This window comes from Lynx rufus, unplaced genomic scaffold, assembly GCF_022079265.1.
Source record: "Lynx rufus isolate CCGP_SWC_20201006 ecotype Redwood Valley unplaced genomic scaffold, mLynRuf1.p SCAF_9, whole genome shotgun sequence".
Classification (NCBI taxonomy): Eukaryota; Metazoa; Chordata; class Mammalia; order Carnivora; family Felidae; genus Lynx; species Lynx rufus.
The window spans coordinates 47,108,594-47,126,883 of NW_025814897.1; the positions used below are offsets into that span (position 1 = coordinate 47,108,594).

An 18,290-nucleotide genomic window follows, 5' to 3' on the forward strand; every position below is an offset into this window, starting at 1 on the left:
AGGTTGTATCATTGGCAAATGGCGCACTGGGATTTCATTCTTTATGACTCAGAGTCATACTCCTTGCAAATAAAGGCTTATTGTTGAGTATATGCCTTGTGTTGCTCGCATCCCTCTTGATTTTCAAAACCATCCCGGCCTTCAGAACTCTTGATAGGTACAGGTTACTATTGTGGATTCTGTTTTGCAATTGAAGAAATTAGACTTATGTGTAGAGAGACTCTGTAGGGAATACCACCCTGGAATGTGACTATTTGGTAATTGGGAGCCCTTATATTGAGACAGAGCATGAACGGGGGAGGGGCAGAGAGAGAGGGAGACACAGAATCAGAAGCAGGCTCCAGGCTGTGAGCCATCAGCCCAGAGCCTGACGCGGGGCTCGAACTCACGGACCGCGAGATCGTGACCTGAGCTGAAGTCGGACGCTTAACCGACTGAGCCACCCAGGCGCCCCTGCTTCATCTTCTTAACGTTGATGTATAAGCATTCCTGGCATTTATTGGCTCTGTGGTCTTAGGCAAGTCTCCTGAACTTTTTGATCCTCAATTTCCAAACCTGTGAACTTGGAAAAAAACCCCTTCCTCACAAGGAAATGCATGCAAAAAACTCAGCACTGTGTCTGGCATTTAGTACTTGGTTGATGCTATGAGAGGTGCTGGTGAAGAGATCTGATGTTCAGAGGCAAAAAGAAGTTATTTCCTGAATAGGGAATGCAGAGTTTTTTGGGGGGCCTTGGCATCTGAGCTGGGTATTGAGGAGTATGTAGAATTTGGATGTGTAGAGACTGGGGGAAGGAAGAGGCAGTGGAGAGGAACATTCCAGATGATAAGTGTTTATTTCCCTTTGGGTCCCAGAGCCCAACCTCAAGTCAGGCACTGTTGATGTTTGGTAAATGCTTGGTAATGATGGTGTCTCTGTTCCAATGAGGACTCACTGACCAGAGAATTCCCCTGGCATACATATTTAGTCCTGTCCCCAGTTGAGGTCAGATCCACTTAGAGGTGGTCAGCATTTTGCTGTAGTGGTCTCTGGATTTACCTGCACATTTAAATGTACAATCATGCTCTCAGGAGATTCTGCTTGAGGGAAGCTAACAATATGAGAATCTACTGACTTGACTTGCAGATGTAATTCTGACCCTGGATACTCAGACTCATTAGTGATTGCCTTGGCACTCTGGAAAGGCCTGAGGTTCAAGTTTGAGCTTCAGTGATAAGAGCTACTATAAGAGTTGTAGGTCATGGAGGTGAGGGATAACCTTCCTGTCTTTATTGTTTCCTCTTTCAGCTGAGCAGAGTAAGGACAGAGCAAATGAGGCAAAGGAAAGCTGGGTGAATAACGTCAACAAAGATGCTATCCTTCCCCCAGAGCTAACTGGTGCTCCAGAAGAGCCAGAGGATGTAGCACCAGCAAGCCCAAGGTAAGGTAGAGCTTACAGGGAGAGCCGCTGGATGTGGGATTCATGGCTTGGTGTGCTATGAGTGCAAACACCAGACTCTTCTCACAGGCACTGTGATGGGAGTATGTATGAGAGAATTTGGGGCCCTGATGTGGACAAAGCCTGAGCAGGACTCTTCCAACTTCGAGAATTTCTAACAAACCTGAATGTTAAATAAAATTAAAATGTTAAGTGGGTGATTTCTTCTAGCACCAACAATAGCTGATTTTTATTTGTGTTAATGATTTCACCTTAGAGTAGAATGAAGAGGTACTTCAAAATAAATATAGTCGTTTCAGAGAAGAGGTGAATTATGATCAAATTGTACAACCTGGTTCAATGGAAGAAGCTCAAGTTTCTGGGAAACGAGACATGAATTCAAATCCTAAATATGCCACTTATTAGCCATTTGATGATGGACAAGTCATTTAACCTCTCTGAGTCTCTTTTCTTAACTCTAGATAGGAAAGATAATATATATATACCAGGAAAGACTATAGTGAGAATTAGTGATAACGTAGGTAGAATACCTGGTATATAGGAGGTGCTCAGTAAATGCCTCTTTAGGATGCAGATTGTCCTCAATATTTCAGTCTTGATTTTTTTTTTTTTTTGGTGTTTTCCATACCTGTTACCATCTGGCCAGTCAAAAATGTACATTTGTGCATCCTTCCTAAGAAGTACCTGACTGTGGAGCTACATTGCCAGAAACCTTTTGATGATTTGCTTTTAGGTATTTAAGATCTTCCCATTGGTGTTCATCCCTTGGAGGTATAGTTATTACCCTTTGGTGGGAAGGCAGTTGCATTGTATCTGTACCTCCTCAGTGAAGACAATTCAATTCAGAGTCTACAACAGGGCTGAAGTCAACAAATTTGCTGGTAGGATAATCACTGAGTCAGTTTCCAAGTCTGAGGCACCTAGGGAACAGGGATATTTCTAATGTAGTTGACACATGAGGGAGAAGGTCTATAATGTAGGCATCAATAGGCATTTCAGAGTCAAATATGAGTAAAGTTACATGACGTGAATAATGGAATACTGATTCTATTAAGGTACCCAGTATCCATCTCCCGGTTGGAGAGGACTCACTTCCATGGGTTGTAGGCTGGACTGTTTCCCCTCTGGGATGATTTGTAATGTTCTGTATGTAGAAACCATGTTGGCTAGAAGTTAAACAATAAGTAGTCACTAATTGATTTTGTGACCTTGTGTTAGAAGTGACTTAACTTCTTGGGCCTTTGGTTTCTCAACTATAAAAATGGAATGATAATGATTTTCCAGCAGGATTACTGAGAATTTAATTAGCTAGTAAATGTAGAATTCTTAAAATGGTCAATAGCACATAGTGGGCATTTAGTGAATGGAAGTATGGACTCTCACATACGTTGAGTGAGAATTGATCCCTACCACTTCCCCTTGGTGACTTCCCATTTTCCAGCAATCCCCCTAATGAGATAAAGGATTTCCTTCCATAGGGAAAGATGAGAACTTAAGTATTAGAAACTCCAGGAGTGAGAACACAGTTATTTAGAATCATCATTAAGGAGCTGAGAGCAGCTCCTAAGAGCCAATCTGATGGGTGATGGGGACACCAGAACACTAACTAGGGGAGGAGGGTTCAAGTACCACAGAAGGGGAAAGGAGATTTGGGGGTGTCAGAAGACCAACTTAGCTTACTGCACAGTTTTATCTGGGTCAGACTTCCTGTCCTTCTCCCAAGAACGCATTTCATCTCAAAGGGCCTGGGGGACAGAGGCGCCACTGCCCTCATTACCTGGCTTTTCTTCATGACCCCCATGCAGGCTGGTGGGTGTTTCTCCCCTGTTCCTCAATTTGAGGCTATTAATATAGCTTCCCCAAGTCATATCTTCGTTATTTTCTGCATTCCTTGTGTGGCCTCAGACGAGTCTTTCTGGTTTCATCTGTAAATCAGAGCAGAGCTGCCTCACCAGGATATTATGAGATTAAATGAAATGAGATGTGGGAACCACTTAGCATTTCACAGGAAGAAAGAGAATTGGCAATTTCCAGTGGCTTTATAATTATGTTATTATAACATAGATGAGGTATGGTTCAGAAGGCAAGAATAAAAATGTCAGAATGAAAATGTATGCTGCTTTGCTCATGACGTGACATGGGTGGTAATCATCCAGAACTGTGGAAGGAGCTGTTGTTTACTTCTTCCTTCCCATGTCAGAAGCTAGTACTTTACTCAGTATCGGGTTCCTGCGGTGTTTCTCACCTATACTTTAACCTTTGCGAACTGGGTGTGTTAAGTGTATCTTGGGGCCTGTACTTTTAGAGGAATTGAACTTCAATAGCATGACTCAGTACCTGCCAATATTTTCTTAGCCAGGAGTCAGGTGTCCGGGAGTGTTGTGAGGCAACAGTGACTAGATATTGCAATTTCTGAAGCAGTTTTTCTAATAGGTTCTGTGGCAAGATTCCTTGTTTGTATGGGCACAGTTCTGTGGGGTCCTGCCTGGGAAGAATTGAAACACTGTGGGTGCCTGGCATGAACTCACGCACCATCTGGTACCTGCGTTCTTCCGGAACTCATCTTTGTTTGCACCTGTCACACAAGGAAGTAGAGAGAGGTTTGATGAACGAAGGAGTAGAGAGTGAGGTTTTCTTTAAAGTGGCAAAGGGAAAACTCCAAATGCTCACAGGTCCAGTGCTGGTTGCTGAATTTTAACTGTGCAGTATTGGCACAAACTGTGGTCAAAGACCAGTGTTTTGTTTTTTTTAAAAAATAACCTGTATTTCTTAGTCATCACAGATTGGAATCTTATATAAAAATATAACAAAAATGAAATACAGAAAACAGCAAAATCATACAAAGTATAAAGCTCCAATACAGTTCTGGGATGTTTTAGCAAATTGCTATAAATGAGTCTAAATGTATACACGCAATTTCTGTACTCCCCTCATTGCGAACCAGTGACACTCAGTTCTCAGATTGGCACTGGTTCATGAACCACACCTTGATAGCACATCATGTCCTCCCTATCCCCAAATAATCCACAAGACATGGCTGAACCAAGGTGGGGAGTATACAAATAAAGATGTGAGAAGCTCTTCCCATGGGGGTCAGGACCCTGCCCATAAATGAGGTATAAGATGTCTTGACTATAGAGGTAGACCTGTTTTGGGGTGAGAAGACCTTCCTTTGTTACTTGGGATGACATGTTCTGTGAAACAAGGTTGGGTGCTCTGGGCAACACTGATAGTCTTAGATGTCCCCATTTTGGTGCTACTTTGGTCTGAAGGAGGCTGCAAGTGGACTGGCCTTGTAGTTTCTCTCTCTAATCTCTTCCTTTAAGACTGCCTGTCTGAAGATTGGTCTCTGTGATAGCTTATATTAACACTGTGGCCTCTCACAGGACCAGCCCAATACACTAAAGAAAACGCTAGTTTCTCAAGTGCATTCCAAGCTTCTCATTTCTTTTCCCCTTCTGGTTCCTCTTCTCACGTCCTTCCCCATCCCACATCCCTCAGTTGCCCGATGGCCTCTCCTTTCTCCTTTGAAGGAATCTAGCATGCATTCCACTCTAAGGAATATTGACTTTTTAATAACCCTGCACGGATGGAAATTTTCAGCTTCTTGCCTTTTCTGAATGGTCACCTTATTGAAATAAGAGCCTGAGCGTGTTTGTGGCATCCCAACACACAGCCCAAGTAGCTCTTATCATGTGGTGTGCAGTGCAGATGAGGGCATTTCAATGAAAGGATTCAGAGGTCTGTCATGTGTCTGTCTCCCACCCTGTATAGACTTTCTGCTGGGAAGACTTCCAGTTCCTAATGGTTTCTAAAGATTAAAGAATTACCTTCAGAATGCAGACTGATGGGGATCAGAGCCTTCAACCAAGGGAAGCAAAGTGTTAGGTGCAGAGAGGACTGTGTTAGTGGCAGTGGGCATCTCAGTGCCCTGGCGTCATATCAAAGAGGTGGTAGTATACTCTGACTATATACAAACAAGCCCTGGTAATAGATGTCCTCTGTCAGAGGTCAGTTACTGCTTTTGCTGGAGCAAAATCAGCAGGGGGTACTATGGGCCAGCCTAAACCACAGGCAGAAGAGTTCAGAAAGGCCAGAAGAAAGACAGTGAAATGTGTACAAAAATAGGAAAGAGAAACGGGTATGAATGGTTAGGATGGAACAGTTAATCCATATATTGGCTCGGTTTACTTTCAGGATATTTATTAGAAATAAAATGTTTAAATATCACTGTATGTAGCTGATTGGAAACACTGATTCAGTGTCTTGCTAGCACCCAGTAGAATAAATCATTTTATAGGGTTTCTAATTTATTCTTCATTCAGTCATTTATTTAGTCAGTCAGTAATTATTCCATATTTATTGTATGCAAGATAGTAGCTAGGAATTCAGAGATGAACAACATATGGTCCCTGTCCTTAGGGAACTTATTGTTTGCAAAAGGGGCTGTCATGTATAACCATAAATTGTGATGTCACATGATAAGTGTAATTAAAAGCCATGGGAGCACAGAAGAGTAGCCCCGTGTCCAGGGTGAATGTGAGGGATTGTCAGGGAAGCTTCTAGAGAGAGTTATATGTAAGTCAGTTCTTGAAAGATGAGAAGAATTATGTTAGGTAGACATGGGGAGAATGACAATATAGGCACAGAGAATGACATGAGGGCCTGGCGTGTTGGAGACCTGAAAATGGTCTAGTAGATGTGCTCTGTGAGTGATGGGCAGTTATGCTGCAGGAAGAGACCAGAGCAAGATTGTGAAGAGCCTTGCATGTTGGCCAAAAGGCTGGACTTTTCCTTTAAGTCACAACGAGCCATCAAATGACATTTTGATCAAGTTTACTTTTTAGAGTGATCATTCTGATAACTGTGGAAGATGGGGTTAGGCAATTCCATTAGAACACTGTAACAGAAGTTTAGGTGAGAGATGGTAAGAACCTAATCAAGGGAGTAGAGAAAAGAGGAAACGTATGACAGTTTTAGAGATGAAATTAGAAGAAATTTCAGGTGTTTGTATGACACAGGGATATCTAATAATCTATAAAAGACGTGGGTTACTTGATGAGATATTCTCAACTGTGAGTTGTATGTCAGAACTGCCCAAGGAACTTTTAAAAATCCAGATTTTTCCCGGGGCTGAGCGTCACTGCATTTCTTTCTCAGCGTTGAGGACATGGATATTATTCACCACCATGTACCAAGCACCTAACATGTAGTGATAAGTATCTGGGGAATTTATGAATGCCAGCACTTTTCTCTTATTTTCTGCACACTTACCACTACCTGACATTGGGTTACATATTTATTTTTGTGTGTATGTATTGTCCTTCCCCGCCCTCCAAATGCATGAGGAAAAGGCCTTTTGGTTTATTGCTATATTTTGTTTGGTTCACTGCCCTATTCCTAACACATACAACAGTGCCCAAAGAGTGTCTTGTGGAATGAATGAAGGAAGGAATGAATGAATGGAGAATAGACGGAGAGAGACTGACCACTTGAATGAAAACAGTTGATAAGGTAATGAATTATGAGGTAAAGAATAATGGTGAATGAGGGGTTAACGAATGAACAAATGAGTGAATGAATGAATGATTGAATGAAGTAGTTTGGAACTCAGGAATAGAGTAGAAAAGAGGAGAAAGGGAAAAGTTAAGCTACAAATGAAGAACATGATCGATAGCCTACAGACTTCATTGCTTTGCGTTACTGAGAATCTCTCAGCTCAGCATTATCACCATGAGCTCTGGTGATTATAAAAGATGGACGAGAATGTGAGGGGTATTCTCACATTTGGACAACTATAAGAGGGGGCATTCAAAGTAGAGTACCAGAAGACATGGAGGTAGGAGGGAGCTTGGCTGCTGCAGAGGTTTGTAATGTCTGTTAATCAAAAAAATCCCTAGAGAATATCTCCAAAATGAGTTCAGGGAGAACAAGGTGAAGCTTTCCCTGTGGTATTTCTTTCCATGGCTTCTGCACTTCCCTAGGAAGTGGTGAGAAAACAATGAGTTTTCTTACAAGAGAAGCTGTACGTCCTCACCTCACTTTGGTTTTGGTAGAGTTAAAGCACTGATTACTTGTGAGTCATCATAATGAACAAAAATGCTAATCTTTAAGCTTCACTTCCTATGCTTCAGTGATACTTTTGCCACCGATCTCTGTCTTATCCTCTGTTGAATGGGGACCAAGAAATTAAAACCATGTCTTTAATTCTGAAATAATGTTATTGTTTCTACTAATGTTCTTTTCCCTGGAAGGCTTTTGTTTGTGTCTCAATCTCTTAGTCTGTCCCTCTCTTTCTCCTTCTTCCTCTCCCTGTTTCAATCTCCCAGAAGAATTAGCCACTTATCTCAACCCCTACCCCAATAATAAGCTCAATGTGAAGCACCTAGCTTTCTCCCAAAAGCAAGGTAGAGATGCCATTCTAAGGACAATGCATTTGATCTTTTGTCCTTGGATATATTGCATATGCAGTGATGTGACCATTTCATTTCTTAGAGGCCTGCCCCCCAGAATCACTTATACTGAGCACTTTAAAACAATCTTTCTTAATTGTGTAGGATCTTGGATTTGCCCAAATCACCTGTGGTAGAAATAGTTTCACTGTGACATCAGAGTGTCTTACACTTGGCTGAGAATATTCATGTTAGAGAATTCTGTAGCATGAAGTATGGTGGCATCAGACAAGTAATGTTTTACTTAAAAAAAAAATGCTGACTTGAAAGGCTTGGTGTAGCATATTTTCTAATTTACTTCCCTCACTTTATCCCTGAGCCATTTCTTCATTTGTTTACCCATGTGTTTGAGCTTCACTGAGTGTAACATGTGCTGGCACAGTGTTGGGCACTTGGGACGTGACCCAGCATTAGCTTCCAAGAAACTTGCCACCCAAAGGGGGAGAGAGGTGAACAACAGCAACAACATGTGAAAAAAATCACTCGCAGAATTTGCTTCTGATTCGACACTGTTAATATTTAAGCTGCAAAGAGCTAGTGTAAGATGTCTGCTGTTATTTTTAACTTTTTTAGAGGGAAAGGCCAGTTAAGGTTCATAAACTCTTAAAAGTCACTTTATGTGCTTGGGAGCACTTTATGGCTAGATACAGAAACAGGTTGACTGTCCAGCTGGCCACGTGGTATGATTTAAAGCTGCACTTCTTTCCCCAGCATCCCTGCAACAGTATGATACCTTATTAGTCTTTGTAGTTAAGTCTTCCAAGACTTGTATTAAAATGCAGATACTTTTAACCCTAATGTCAATATCATAATCTAATACTTTAACAATTCTTTTAACAAAGTAAACACATTTTGTCTAAGTGTTCCTTCTGGCATTGCAGGTAGTTTTAGAAGGGTGCCTGAGGGAAGAATTACAAGCACAGGGTGTGGAATTTGGCTTGCTACAGTTTAAAAATCTAGTCCTGTGGAATGTATTGAGTATCTTTTATATGCAGGACACAGTCTACTGCCTTGGGGAGGGATTCCAAGAAACAAAGACACAGTATCTGGCTATAAAGAGTCTATATTCTCTTAGGAAAAATAATGCATCCGTGTGTGTGAATATCTGATCATGTGATAACAAATAGTGCCAGGCAGAGAGGAAATTTCGAATCCAAAGTACCACTGAAATGTGATATAAGGATTTGAGACAAGGAGACCCACTTCCAGCTGGGCTGATACAGGAGCAGTATCACAAGGCGGTGAGATTTGGACTGGGCTTGGAGATGACAGCAAGGATTTGGGCAGAGAGCGGAGCAAACACTATGAGGGCAGGGCGGGGGGGGGGGGGGATAGACCAAGTGGAGACAACAGTCAAGTGAGTTTTGGGGATAATGAGTAGATCGAACTCTTTGGCATGAAGGGGCAATAGAAGGAAAGAGTGGGAAAGTATATTGGGTACATGGCGGAGCATCTCCAGTTCCTTCCTGACAAGTTCAAACAGACTTCATTCCAACAGGCCTTGGGGGGTCAGGGAAGGAGAACGAGCGAAAGAGTGACATGATCAAAATTGTGTTTGAGATCATCCCAGCTTAGTGGCGGAATGCTGAATGGATTCGTGGAACTTTAGAATCAGGAGGTCAGATGTGAGGCTAATAAAGTTGATAGAAATAAAGGATGTGACTGTAAAGGTAGAAAGGAAGTGACAGATGTGACAGTCACTGGGAAAGAAGGATCACCTGGACTTCAGTCTTGCTATAAACCACCGCTTTATTAACGTGAGAAATCGGAGGCAGTGTAGCCTCGCCATTATTCATGTGATTGTCTGTTGGGTCAGGGTCAGACACACCTGGCTCAAATCCCCAGGTCTTCATTTATTAATTTTGTGACATCAAGGTTATTTAACCTCCCAAGCCTTAGTTTTTCTCATGAGTTAAATGAGGAGAAGCATACATACCTCAAAGGGTTGTTGCAAAAATCAGCTGAGGATAAGATGATTGCCAAATAAAAGGCAGGAATGCAAAACATTGCTGTATTCCTTGAGAGAAGTAAAGCCAGAGCTTAATCTGAGAAGTAGCTGTATTTTTACAGACTTTGAGGCACAAGACTGTTGTTTTCATTTTTTCTAAGCAGACTAACCCAGTCCCTAACCACGTGTCCCACCCCCTTGTCATTTTCCCTCTCCCAACACACACAGTGGCCCAGTGATACTGTATCTCTGTACTTTAGTGTCTGACCATGTGCTCTGAATGTGTCATTTCTTCCTCTTTTGTTTTCTGAACTAATAGAAACAAAGGCATTTATTTTAAACTTAAATAATGTGCCTTGTTGTTGTTTGGCAAATAACATGGGTTTTTTAAGAAAAAAATCATGGATACCTATCTGCTGCCTGGCACTGGCTCAGTGATCTTCATTTTTCAGTTTTTCACAAGTTGTATATCAGGTGCTGTACAAGGCATTGCAGGGGGTTTATAAAGACGGTCAAAGAGGTACTTCATAGTGGACCTGACATACATTGGTTGATAGAGTTTAGAAAGAGAGAGACTAGTTTCATGTCTGGTTTTATGATGTGAAATATGGGCACTCGGAACTGGGGCCTATGAAGCACAGGAACTGGGTTTCTGGGGAGCAGAGAGGGGAGAGAGTTGAGACTGCTTATCCTTCAGTCTTGGTGAGTGGGAGAGGAGGGAAGAAGATGGCAGGACAAAATGGGTGATCCATGGAGCCAGTAGCATTTGGTTGAGGTCCTCTGATTATACGACTGCTTTATTTATAAGGAGATGATACAAAACATTCTAAGAAACTGAGCCTAGCCTCTGCTGTAAGGTTCCTTGTGTCATTCATGGGTGTCTTAAAATGACAGTCAAGAGATAGTGCTTTCTAGTCCTGAGCTATTGGCTATTTTTATTGTATGGACACCGTGAGTTCTCTCAGTGACCAGGTACTTGTTTTCACATTGGCTGATAGATACCTTGATTGAAATTTGTGCCCACTGTTGTAAGAATAGCCTCCTGCAATGTGTTTTTCTATGAGCCTTAATTCTAGCTCCATTATAAATTCCCATTCTTGTTCCTTGCCCTTCCCTTCCCCATCCTTTTCCCCTCTTTGTCACATCCATGTAATCAAGATGTATTTTATATACATCTGCCTCAACTGCCGCAATTCCTCTCTGGAACAATGAAGAGAGTAACAAAAGGAAGAATGGCTTCCTCAAAAGTTCATCCTTTTCCTGGGACTAAGTCTGTGCAAAAAATAACAATTGAAGTGCAGAGGGAAAGAAAGGAAATGAAGCTGTGGGAACAAGTAGCCCATGTTTTGAGGAACCATATTCTTGGGCAGGGCTCTGTGGCTTTGGGGAAAATTGCTCTCTTTCCCCAACATCCAGTACCTTTGCTACATGGTGAAAAGCCGGTGCGTTCCTAGGTATTTTCCAAGTTCTTGAGTCTGTGATGTCACTAAGAGGACAGGTGGAGTCCACCTGGGCACAGTGGTTTCAGCCAGTAGTGACTTCACATTTATGCCTGAGGCAAGGCCGCTGGAGCAGGAAGTCTGAACAGATGGTTTTCTTCCCGTCTGTCCGGGGCCACTCTGACTCTCTTTTTCCTTTCTTCCTTAATAGCCATGGGAGTGGTTGTTCAGGAGGGAACCCTGCTAAACTCCCTTTTCTCCATTTACTCTCACCGTGCTCTCACCCTGGGGCTGTCCTGTCCCTTGGGTAGAGAATCTTCTTCACTCTTCTGAGCCAGCCCCAGGCTTCTACCTGCCACCATCTTTTGGCTGCTGTGCTTGCCCTTACCAATTTTGTACTTGAATAAGAACTCACTGCCCAGCCTGAGTTAGGACAGTTAGGTTGAGAGCCCTCACCAAGTTGCCTGAATGTACCGGCCTCCCTGCACAGCATCTCTTAGATCGGCTGTCAAGTCACTGGTCTCACCGGAGTTTTTCCTTCAGTTATTTCCTGCCTGAGTTAGAGTGACCACTGCCATTCTGTGAAACCAAGCCCTGAAACTCTTTGGGGCTTTATTTTCAGCAATGACATCCCCTCGCCTTGAGATAAGTTGCTCCCTGTCATCTGCACCTGACCTTAGCTTCTGACTTTGAGATGGGTTCATCTCTACAAATTTACATTGTGAACCTCCTGTGTGCCTGGTACCATGATAAAAATCTCAAGGCTTCTGATGGTTTTGCTTGTCTCATGCCTGTCTTTCATGTCTGCTCTGCCTCCGCCTTCACTTTGCTGCTTAATGATCTCTAGGCCCCAACTCTCTCTCCCTTCCCGGCAGTTTGGTTTTACAAACTTCCTCTCCTGTCCTGCCTTAATAGCTTTGAGCTTCAGAGGCATGATTTATGCTTCCTCAAAGGGTGAGGGTTTATTCTCTGAATTATTATTTCTTTTGCAGTTCTAGCGTGATAAATCCAGCTTCCACCGTGATTGATATGTCCCAGGAAAACACAAGGAAGACAGCTGTGTCTCCGGCTAAGGTAGATTGAGCTCAGACTCCAAAAGTCTCATTTTTGGCAGGAATGCCATTTTTCTCATTGTATCAAAGTACCATGATATAAAGAGGATTTTGTAGTCCTTTTTTGTACCAAATATAGATAATTTTTACAATTTTATGTAAGAAGTCACTCTTGTGGTGAAAAAGTTGGTGAATACCATGTTTCTACATTGCTGAAGACCCCGATTTCTTGCCCTAGAGAATAAAAAAAAATCCCCTGTTGGGGATTGCTGCTTTTAAGCATAGCTTGTTAGTTCCATATCAGTCCATGTTCCTATTCATAGCTTCCTGAATCTCTGTTAGAGTTCTGCTTATGGGAGGGTATTGCCAATTTATGAAGGTCAAGACAATAAGCATACTCAGTCTTATATTAATAAAAAAATTCCATTTACTGTTCCCCTTTCTGTCATTGGAATTGATGATCATAATAGTGATTATGAAGCACTCCAAATACCTTGATAAGTGTCTTTTAAATCTTTATAGGAAAGGTCAGTTACAATTGTATTTAGTTCAGCTTTAATCTAGCACAGTGAGAGTCTTTTATGTAGAAAGAGCATTGGGGGAATCTGCCCTGATCAGTCTCAGCTTTACCCTAACCTAGACTAGGCCCAAGTTTTCTCACCTTTGTAAAATGTGAAGTTTAGATTTGAATGCCTGGTTCTGGTCTAACTTTGTAGGACTCTGGGATTGAGTATATTTTATACAGTTTAATTCTGGTCTGGCATATTTGGTAATTCTGTGTCAGCCACATTAACCAGGACAGTAATTTTTCAAACATGCCAGACAGAGTTTACTGGATGAAACTATCAAGTTTTGGAACTAATAAGCATTTGTTAACACTGAGTTGCTGCTATGACGTTTAAAATGAGTTTAATAAACAATATTTTTCCCCAGCAAAGGAAGAACCCATTTAATAGCTCCAAGTTGCTAGAACATCACTTATCTCAACAAACCAAAAGTGAGCCGTCAAAAAATGGAAAGGCTGGTTTCTTTCAGACTTCAAAAGAAGGTAAATATTATTTTTATGGACTAGATATTTGTATCTTTGTTATCTGTGGACCAAGGGAAATTCTCAGAGTTCCTTCAACTAAAAGAACTTTCAAGAGAAAGTGAAAAGTCCTGATGATTTTCTTATTCTACTGTGCCCATTGGTTTCCTGCCTGAGGGAAGGAAGCAGAAATTTTAGAAACTGGAAGTTCACGCATTCCAGTCTTGGAGCTCACACTTGTTGTTTGACCTCCAGGCCTTAGGTTCCCCCTCAGTGAACTGGGGAATTTTTTGACCAGAGGCGTTCATTCATTCATTTAACAGCACATATTGGCTGTGTACCATGTGAGGACATTCTTTGTGTAATGAAAAGAGTTTTTGCCTTAAGGAAAAAAGGCCACTTGACAATGTTATGATCCTCTAATCTGTAATTATCAGCCTAGTCCCTCAGGAGGCATTTGATCAGGTTTGTGGCTTAATTGATTTAAGTCTGCCTTTTACAGAATTTTACCGTTCTTCCATACCATTAAGAAGAAATACTAGACAATTCAGTCTCTTCAAAAGCAACTATAAGAAGAGCCCTCAGGCATTAAAAATTGGACAAGGGGTAGAAAATTAACATTAAATAGTGGAGTTGGAGTGTCAATTATCCTGTTTTAATATTAGTGTACTTCCCCCCTCCATTGGATACACATTATATTACGTAAAATATTTTACAGAAAAAAAGGCACTGGAACATGCTACCCATTTTTTTTTTAACTTTTTGGAAAAAACTAATTTTTGTTTTAGAGATTTTCTTTTTTAAAAAAAATTGAGATTTTCTTTTTAAAACATTGAGTTCCTTTTTCTAGTTTCCATACGTGAATTAAAAAAAAAATTTTTTTTAACGTTGATTTATATTTGAGAGAGACAGGGTGTGAGCAGGGGATGGGTAGAGACAGAGAGGGAGACACAGAATCCGAAGCAGGCTCCAGGCTTTGTCAGCACAGAGCCCAGTGTGGGGCCTGAACTCACAAAGCACGAGATCCTGACCTGAGGCGAGGTCAGACACTCAACTAACTAAACCACCCAGGCGCCCCAACATATGTGAATTTTTTAAGTGACTTCTGTGTTTTTCCTTAGCCTCCTTAAGGAATTTTAAAAATTTTTTCTAAAAACTTTTTTACTGAGTATAAAAATACCTCAAAGTATGGATGTAAAGCACAGTAATCTTAAATGTACAGTTCAGTGAAGTTCATGAATGAATTTTTTAATGCTTTCTAATTAGGTCTGCACTTACACGAATACTTTGTTATCTTTAATATTTTATTTTACTCTTTTTGCTAAATGTACATTAAATTCGTGATAGGTGTTTTAAATTAGGGTTATTCTCCATTTGGTATATCACCTAACATGTTTTAATTTTCAGGTGAATTGTCAGAGTCAAAAGAAGAATTGTCGATCCCAGATATTTCAAGCCAAAATTTAGAGAAACCAAAGCAGACATTTCCAGGCCCTGAGAATGGATCTCAGATCAAAGCTCCAATCCCCAAAGCCAGGAAAATGCTCCACAAATCACATGAGTTAAAGCAAGATGATAACCAGCCTTTTCCTAGACAAAGGACAGACTCCCTGGGTGCAAGGGGGACTCCGAGAGGGATCCTGAAGCGCAACTCCAGTTCTAGCAGCACAGACTCTGAAACGGTTCGTTTTCTTCAGAACTTTGAACCCAAAAGCAAAATTGTGTCACCTGGCCTAACCATCCATGAGAGAATTTCTGAGAAGGAGCATTCCTTGGAAGATGACGACTCTTCAAACTCCCTGGAGCCATTAAAACATGTGAGATTCTCTGCAGTGAAGGATGAACTCCCACAGAGCCCTGGGCTAAGCCATGGCCGGGACATAGGAGAATTTAGTGTTTTAGAATCTGACAGATTGAAGAATGGAGCAGAAGATAAAGTGGACGTAGATGAGTTTTGGAATGACCCTAAACCTCCCCAGTACAGAAAGCCTTTGCCTTTACATCAATCAGCCTCAAGCCCAAGTGCATCAAAAAATGAAACATGTCAGCCAATGACTTCTGGTTCTTTTCCAATTAATGGGCACCGTTCTCCCTCACAAGTTTTAACTACAAGACCAGAGTCCATTGAGAATTCACCTACCATCAATGAACACAAAGCCAAACCATCAGAATTGTCAAGGCTTAAATCAGAATTGTCCAAAAGCCCTGCTGGTAAGAGTTGTTACTACCAGGCTATAAAAACCAACCCAATGGGTTTGGAATGACCAAGCCCAGCCCTGTAGAAGCCCCATTTTGCCTCTTAGACATTTCAGCTACAATTCAGGCAGGTGCCACTGGGGAATGACTATACTACCTTCTAATGGGTTTGGAGGTAGTAGAATCACCAGTAAATAAAGGGATAACTCAAACTAAAACCAGGCACACCTGGGTGACTCAGTTAAGCATTGGACTTCAGCTCAGGTCATGATCTCATGGTGAGTTCGAGCCCCACATTGTGCTCTCTGCTGTCAGCATGGGTCCCTCTTCGGATCCTCTGTCTCTCTCTGTCTCTGCCCCTCTCTCCTCATGCTTGCTTGCTCTCTCTCTCTCTCAAAAATAAACAAACATGAAAAACACACACACACACACTTTCTGGCCCATTATGCTTTTCACTAAAAATTGTTAGCTACCAATAATTTAACTAAACAAATTATAATGTTTTGAGTTAAAGCAAGGTGTGTATATAGAGTAAGAATTAAATATATGCTAATATCTTTGTACAGGATATATTATTCAGTTATTTTATCAATTACCTTTAATCAAATTTTGATATTTTTTTTTTTGAAAGAGAGAGAACAGGGAAGGAGCAGAAAGAGAGAAAATCTTAACCAGGTTCCATACTCAATGCAGAGCCTGATGTGGGGCTCAATACCAAGACCCTGGGATCATGACGTGAGTTGAAATCCTGAGTCAGACGCTTAACTGACTGAACCACCCAGGAGCCCCTGACTTTATTTTTAACCTCAGAAGAACCTTCACTTTGTTAGCTCTGAAGGATGGGAACTTAGAGTTCTAGTACTTACTATGAAAAGCCTCAGACCTTGGCTTGCCTGGGGCCACCAGCCATGTGTTCTTAGATGTTAAAAGCGCAGAAGGAACTTTCTCCTTAAGCTGCTGTGAGCAGAGAGGTGAAGGGAATACTGCTTTTTCCTGCTATCTAGATAACTAGCCCTCTCTTGAAAATCTTACACCTCTCAGGAGATGAGACACTGTTTTCCCAGACCCATGTGATTACTTCATAATTCTTATGTTTTATAAAACAGGAACAATGGAAAAAATCATGTTGTATACTCTTTCCCATCTTCAGTAATTCTTCATCCAGCCCTATGATGATGTCTTTGTAGTCCAGAAAATTTACAATAGCAGCAGCCACGTGTCTGATGCACTTGCTCTCCTCCTTCCTTATTAGTCACTACTAAGTTAACTCTGAGTCACTTTTGCTCAGCCCTACAGTTTTATACTTGTTCAGATCAATCCTCTTCTTAAAGAGCAGAGCACTTTCAATCACCCCCCTGCACCCCAGACATTTTAGTTATTTGAACACAAAGGAATATTTTTTTAATTAAAAATTAGCAGGTGATTCTTCAATAAAAACACCTCATGTTAAAGAAAATTACTAAAGTTTCATAAACACTGGCAAATAATTGTATGGTGTTTACTTAAATATTTATTCAAAAGATGAAAAAATTCTTTAATAATATTTTCATTTACTATAATCCACAGAAAAATATTGGTAAACCTTTCCTGTTTTTCAAACTGCACCTGCTTTCCCACAAACTACAATTATGTATTAACTATTTGTGTTTTCTGATTTTTAAATCCAGCTGACCAGGAAATTTGGGAGGAAGGCATCATCAGTTACACCTGTTTTGATTGATGGGCCTCCTGGCCTTATAGCTTATATACAAAGTTCTACTTACTTATTAATGCCTTGCTTACCAAAAAAATATATACAAGTAAATAACGAAGTGTAAAAAGAAAACAGGCTCCCAAAAATGATAAATGCAAAGTATGTGAATTGTAAGGGTTTAACTTTAGCTCTGAGCTTCAGGACAGTCAATATCACATTCATTACTACCTGGAAAATACAAAAGAACTCCTCAGAGGCAATTAAACATTACCTGGCATCAAATATTTAAAATAACTGTTCTTATTTTAAAACTAATATACTTTTGGGGCTCCTGGGTGGCTGTGTCAGTTAAGCATATGACTTCGGCTCAGGTCATAATCTCACAGTTCGTGGGGTTAAGCCCTATGTCAGGCTCTGCACTGACATCTCAGAGCCTGGAGCCTACATAGGATTCTGTGTCTCCCTTTCTCTCTGCCCCTCTGCCTCTCATGCTCTGTCTCTCTCATTCTCTCTCTCAAAAATATATAAACATTAAAAAAATTTTTTAATAAAAAATAAAAGTAATATAGTTTTGTTGTAAAACATTTGAAAAGAAGTGCACACAGAATGAAACAAATATTATCTGTGATGTCATCAGCCAGCATTAGCCACAGTATTGCTAACATTTAATTGTAGAGCCTTTCAAAAATTTTCAAGCATGACTATAATTTTAAATTATGTTTATACTGCCAGATTTCTTTTTTTCCTTATAGCATATTATAAGCATTTCTCCATCATTAAATAGTCTTCTGTTAAACAAACTAACACAGAACTCTTAAAGATTTCTCAAAAGAACTTCACAATTATTGACATATATTCAATAGTACAATGGGTAGTTACGGAAACCAATATCAACCATGTGCCAATTATTGTGTAACACTTTGTTGTTTTCACGCTTAGCCAGAGTTGATGATTAAAATTAAAGATAAAATTTTATTAATTGAGATGTCCTCTAGTGCATTTGAAATGTAGCTGATTTCATAAAAATTCTGCTAATGTAATTTTT

General features: G+C 40.7%; 1 protein-coding gene across 2 annotated transcripts in view; it reads left to right on the forward strand.

Annotated features, from left to right (window-relative positions):
- The window catches only part of SYTL2 (synaptotagmin like 2), a 65,144-nt gene that overhangs the window by 14,960 nt on the left and 31,894 nt on the right, over positions 1-18,290 (forward strand). For both annotated transcript variants that reach the window (XM_047071302.1, XM_047071303.1), the window contains exons 3-6: positions 1,288-1,420; positions 12,270-12,351; positions 13,263-13,377; positions 14,764-15,567. In XM_047071302.1, coding sequence (XP_046927258.1) covers positions 1,288-1,420; positions 12,270-12,351; positions 13,263-13,377; positions 14,764-15,567 — 1,134 coding nt within the window. The remainder of the gene's footprint in view (positions 1-1,287; positions 1,421-12,269; positions 12,352-13,262; positions 13,378-14,763; positions 15,568-18,290) is intronic.